The sequence below is a fragment of the Zea mays genome, chromosome 5, assembly GCF_902167145.1.
Source record: "Zea mays cultivar B73 chromosome 5, Zm-B73-REFERENCE-NAM-5.0, whole genome shotgun sequence".
In the NCBI taxonomy this organism is placed as follows: domain Eukaryota; kingdom Viridiplantae; phylum Streptophyta; class Magnoliopsida; order Poales; family Poaceae; genus Zea; species Zea mays.
Window position 1 is genome coordinate 190,909,433 of NC_050100.1, and position 6,017 is coordinate 190,915,449.

Below are 6,017 nucleotides of genomic sequence, written 5' to 3' on the forward strand. Positions count from 1 at the left end.
CATGTCAAATGGAATGACTATCTACTTCTTGGATTTAGTTATCTGCAGTCAATGAGAGCTAGTTTAGAAACTTAAATGTCCTCCTGGATTGGAGAGATTTAGGTAGAAATAAACTAATTTCTCCCTCGATTCCCTTCAATCCCGAAGGGGCAAACTAGCCTAAGTGTGGAACCCTAAATTGATGGCTCCTATCACAAGAAAAGTTGGTGAAAATTTATTCGTTCTCTCTGAATCTGCAAGTAGCCATTATCGTTTTTACTGCTACACATCTTATTAGGAAGAAATGACCATTGTATTGTGTACAATTCTTTTATCATAATATCGATTACACCATTTTCGATAAAAAAATAACAAAACAAAGGTACTAAATAATAATACCTAAAAAGCTATATGTTGAATGCCTGATTCAGCTTCATAAGATTGGGTGTTATCCAAGTGGGACAGGGCCAGTTGGACCAAATTTGAGAGACAATTTCCTTCTTGACACTATTTTCCAAGTCCATGACTCCCATATCACGCATGCAATTTTTTAATAAAACAGTCAATTCTTTAAAATCGTCAGTGAAGTATGCATGATTTGACTTGAGTCCTGGATGTACTTGAGCACTAAGGCAAAGTGAATCGTTGTGGCCAAGAAATAAAACACTATCACACTGCAACCTGTTTATTTCCACCCGTTGCTTTGCTTCCAAGTCCATTTTATAAACTTGTATTTTTAAGGTTTCTGACAGGCATTTTCCAGGGACCCACGACGGAGCATTGGGTGGAACGTCAATAGTCCTCCAAACATGCAGCAAATCACCCCATGGAGCCTGAATAATGTACATGTTTTCACATACAGGATACTTCAGCTCGTCCATAATTATTGTCATTTTAACAGGGGATGCGGTAAAATCAAACGCATCAATTTTTCCAAAGTAATTCACTGTATACAAAAGACCATCCACATATGTGCAGTCTTTATATTCGCGACCTTGTCCAACCCAGGCCCACTTGTCATCTCCCGGTCGTGCAAACGAAAGCTGTGAATGTGGCTCATGAATAAGAACCACGATGTAGCTTCCAGTGGTGGATGGATCAGGAAACACAAATGCCTTGAAGTAGAGCTCATCGCGCAGATCGCCAAGATCAAACAGGTCGGGTGGTGTCTCATATGACAACTCATACATATGGATAGTACCTGATGCATCAAAGATGGGCTTCACATGCTCTATGGTAATCACAGAGGGAAGTGCAACTTGTTCTCCAGTTATGGGATTCACAAGATGCAGCTCAGACCTCTCATCTGCAGTAATCAACCAACCGTTGGAGGACCCGACCAGTAACCTACTACGGATGGGTGGCTCCGATAGAGTTAACTTGTAGGACCTATTTTCCTTGAGGCTGTATAGAAACCCTACGTTGCTACCGGTAGATTCACAAGTGTAGAACAGGCATGGTGTCTGGGGTTGCTTGTATTGCCTCAGGTCGAGCAGGCATTTGTAGGTAGCATGCCATGACGAGCAAACCGAGCCTGCTCAGATGAGGTCAGGGACCTCAAGTGTACCAAAGATGTCCATCAACACATTCTGTGGCAGCTCTGGCAATGCAGCAGCATCCAATTCCATCACACCTTCCTTTCGGAATTTCTTCAGCAAAATACCAGGAAGACCGAGCAGCTTAGGCAAGATTCTCGAGAGTAGTAGACTCCACAGCTGTTTTGGTTGCATAGTCACTGCACCACACAGCCTGCTAGCCTTGCTAAAGGTTGCCATTGGAGGAGCAGATCTACAAAATTCACTCTTGGAACGTGAACAGGAATAGTACTGACACAAAGATGCAAATATGGATGGAGGATAATACTTACCAAATCCACGTTCCTAATTCCAGGAAGCCAAGATCGTTCAAAAAGGTTCTGCAAACACCAAACAGAAAATTAGCATTCACCAACGAGGGTTCCTAGCTGATCGCAGAGGAGAGTATAGCAAATGGGATATATAGGGGAGTTTGGGACGCTGAGTTTCGGTCGTCCGTTCCTCTTTAAAGTTGGAGGCTCCTTTATTTTTTCAACGAACTAACAAGGGATAAAGCCTTCCTGATTTTCTCAACAACCAAGCAACTAACTCAATCAATCTAATAAATCGAGCAACTAGCTTAATCAATTCTGCCAAACTGACTAACCTTCAGCGGTTCAGCCCTATCCCAAGTCGAAATGGTATAATAGATTCTTAATCATAGCCACTGATTGACGGTCCAGTGACCCTCTCCCACCTCCACGAGACTGCCCTTAGCCCACAGCGGCGCCCACCGGTGAATTGCGACCCGCACTCTACGCGGTGATACAAACAATAGAGACGAACCTGTGCTCACCGTGAATCTTGTGGCGCCACGACCTTACCACGTCAATTAGCTGATTAGACGGCGGTCTCCAACTCCGGCCTACAATTCATCGTGCATCGGCCACCCTTCTCGCTCAACTACGCTCTGGGAACGTGCAGCACGTTACGAAGATCGCGCTACGATGGCGAGTTCTCCGATGCGATCCACTCGGTCCTTGGCAACACAACGACTAGCGGCTAGCTTATATAGGCCATGGAGGGCAGAGTCCGCATATGCCCCCTCCAGCCATCAGTAGCCACGGGCTATCCTGCGCCCACCACCTGCCCTACCCCTCCCCTCCCCTCCCCTCCCTCCTGCCTTCGTCCTGCCCGAGCTGCCCGGCGCCTCTGTCCTCCTCCGGGCTCCACAGGCCTTGCCAGGCATGGGGTTGGCCTTGTTGAAACCACCAGATTTGTGCCTCCTAGACCCCAGTTCCTCGGCAACAAGGTAACCTCCGTGCCCCTGCTCCCTTTCCTGACTGCTGGTGATGAGGATGATCCTATCCGGTGCCTCCTCTGTGAACGCCTACTCCTGGGCCCCTGCAACTAAGAGCCTCCGCCGGAGTCGCCGCGGAGAAGCTGCTGCTCGCCGTCGCAGCCGAGGTAAACATCCGTAACAAAAAAATCATTGCCAAGCCCCCCTCCCTCTTCATTCATTTTGTCGTTCTAGTCAGTTCTCTGATTCGACTGCTGTATATTATTTATCTTTAATTGGCTTTATTTATTTATTTATCCTACTGGCGCAAAGGCCTGCCTGCTTGCTTTGGGCCGTTCAGTGGGTGAGATATTGTTCTTTGTTTTGGACTCTTTTCGGATGCGGATATGTGTTGGTGGGTTCAGGGTGTGGGTTTTCTAGCTGGGGTCCGGGATTTCAGTTCCGCGGCGTCACAGCTGATTCGCGACCTGACGTCCCCGCGCTCTAAATCTTCACCCGAAAGGTGATACACCATGTAGGAACAGAGACAAACCTGTGCTCACCGCGACCTGACCACGTCAATTAGGGATCGGGCGGTGGTCTCCAACTCCGGCCCGTAATTTGTCACACACCGACCACCCTTCTCGCTCAGCTATGCTTCGAGAACGTGCAGCTACGAAGATCGCACTCCCCCACTTTTCGTGGACTAAGTGCCGATGAACAGCACCACCTCAATCTCAATTTATTTCCTTTGTTCCTTAGGCATTAATTTGTACGAGAGATTTCTTTTTCTGTGACAGTTTAGAGAGAATTGAGTTCCTGACCTTATGTTGTTTGGGCCATTCTGAAGCGATGGGAAATGCTAGATGTGAAGGCTCAATCAGGGATCTTGTTCCCTACCTATAACCTGAAACACAACATGCAATGAACAAACTTTATTTTTGAAAACAATTAAGTTACCATTTGCTGAGATGTGTCGTGATACTGAGATGAGATGTGTGTCGTGATGCTGAGATGAGATGTGTATTAGTGCTTAAAAGTGTCAGCTTTGATCTACTCTGATCTAAACTTGTTTCTTTAATACTTGTGTGCCTACGATAACAACTTTGTTTACCTCCTTTTTCTATTTAATTAAAATAACGGTCTACTTTAGGTCTTTGTCCTGCATATGAATTTGACTTGACCAAAACTCAGCATGTTCATGCTTATAATTAATTGTGCTTCTTACATATTTCAATTATCATGCTTATTTGTTATGTGTAAATTGAAGTTTTGTGTTCTTGGTCTAACTATTTTCTTATAGTCTTGAAAAATAACTCGTACCTTTCATAATGAAACTGTTGTTGATTGGTTGAATTTTCAGGTGGTAATATATGCTGGAAGCCTATTGCATAACTTCAACCATTGATTCCGTTGAAGCTAATGTCATGGAATAGAATTCTCACCACTTTGTTGTAGCAATACATAAATTTGATGAATGGATTCAACTAGTGTCATAGAATGATAGAATGGACCCGAAATCTATATTTTTTGTATTGTCACATTTTGTCTCGATGATCATGGTGTTTGTCTTAGTTCTACAAATGACTTGGGATCTTGATATTTTCCTTTTTTCACCTACTACTATGTTGCAATTTTGTTTACCAGTGCCACCATGCAAGTGCAGTATAGCAACAGTGTGCTAGTAGTATATCTCATTGTAATACGGTAGCAATGTCAACCCACGGTGCAGTCCACAAGCAGGACAAATTAGCCAAATAGGGGAGTTTGTAACACCCTAAATCTGCGGTATAAAATTTTTTCTCTAATATCTACCAAATTCAGGTGTTACTCCTTGTTTTACTCTCTATAGATTTCTTCTCTCTTCTTTTTATTAGAGTTGTGTCTAGAATTTGGGAGATGAATTATTTCTTTACTATATCAAAACATATGGGGGGCATGAAATGTTGCATCATGCTGAGCCTAGATTATTGTTTTGTTTGATGCACATGTTTGGAATGCATGAATTTGAATTTGTGGCATGTTTGAATTTGAATCCAAAAGAGAATACAAAAGGAAAAGGAATTAGGAAATTCAGAATAAAAGAAAAAGGCAAATAAGCCCAGCCGCCCCCTTCCCTGGCCTTTCGGCCCACTCGACCTAGCCCCCGGGCGCGTCCGCGTCCACTCTCCGCTAGGTGGTCCCCCACCTATCGGTGCCTCATCCCGCCACCCACGCCCGCTCATCTCTGTTACACCCGGTTTTGAAGCTAAACCGAATGCGAACCATGTACGTGCCAGGATGAGAAATTCACGTACACGGTCATTACATAAATGACTCATCATAGCATAATGTTTCGAATTACAATAAAGAGTAAGTAATAATATTAAAGACTAGAGTCATTTACATAATATAAATCAAAGTGCACATAATAGAAACGTAGCCAACATAAATTAACCCATCACAGGTAGCTGACTGGGGAGGTCGCTAGCCTAATCCTCAAACTCATTGACGTCCTGGAACTCCTGGAGATCCGCCTCGATGCCTTGTTCTCTTTCTTTAACTGAGCATAAATTGCACCAAAGACAACCTGGTTGTAACACCTCAAATCTCGGTTTTGGGATTTAGCAGAGTTTAACTTAATGTCTAAATAATTATGGTTTAAAATAAGAGATTTAAATGGAGGATTCCTCATATAAGTTAATCTTTTCATTAAATCATATATTCAAAAATATTCTCCCTAAGATTCAAAGTAAATTATCTCTCCACAACAACCATACGAAAGAAATAAGCATAAAACATTAAATTTTGAATAAGATTTTAATTGGGGCAAACCATGTGTCTCTTGAAAATTAAAAGTTCTTTGTGTGTGTACAACACATTTGCCATACTATAATTAATATAAAAATATAATAATAATAAGTATATATTGCATCAAATTGGGAATTTAATCCTAAATTAGGAATTCTAGAATTGGAGAAAGAGAAGCATTAGTGATTGCAAAATAAATATAAAAAATAAATAAATTCATCATGCCAGGTTTAAGTTGAGAAATTAATGTGAATATAAATATACCACGAAATTTAAATTTAAATGGAAATTTAGAGTTTGAATTTATATGATTTGGATTTGAAATAAGAAAGGAAATAGAAAAGGAGAAGAAAATCCTAATTGGGCCAGACTGCACAATTTGGCCCACAAGGGCATTCATTCTACACGGCCCAAACCACCAGGCTGGCGCTGACACCGCGCGCCCCTCTCGCTTC

At 42.6% G+C, this 6,017-nt stretch overlaps 1 protein-coding gene and 1 long non-coding RNA gene across 2 annotated transcripts; one reads left to right on the top strand and one right to left on the bottom strand.

The window, feature by feature from the left end:
- Positions 1-386: 386 nt before the first annotated feature.
- On the bottom strand, positions 387-1,795 carry LOC103628801 (uncharacterized). The gene is given in 1 exon segment (XM_020538214.1): positions 387-1,795. A coding segment is annotated over 1 exon segment (1,368 nt). The 5' UTR covers positions 1,755-1,795.
- Positions 1,796-2,234: 439 nt separating this feature from the next.
- LOC103627538 (uncharacterized) lies at positions 2,235-4,456 on the top strand. The gene is made up of 2 exons (XR_553689.4): positions 2,235-2,960; positions 4,136-4,456. It is a non-coding gene; the product is annotated as an uncharacterized lncRNA (long non-coding RNA).
- The last annotated feature ends 1,561 nt before the right edge of the window (positions 4,457-6,017 follow it).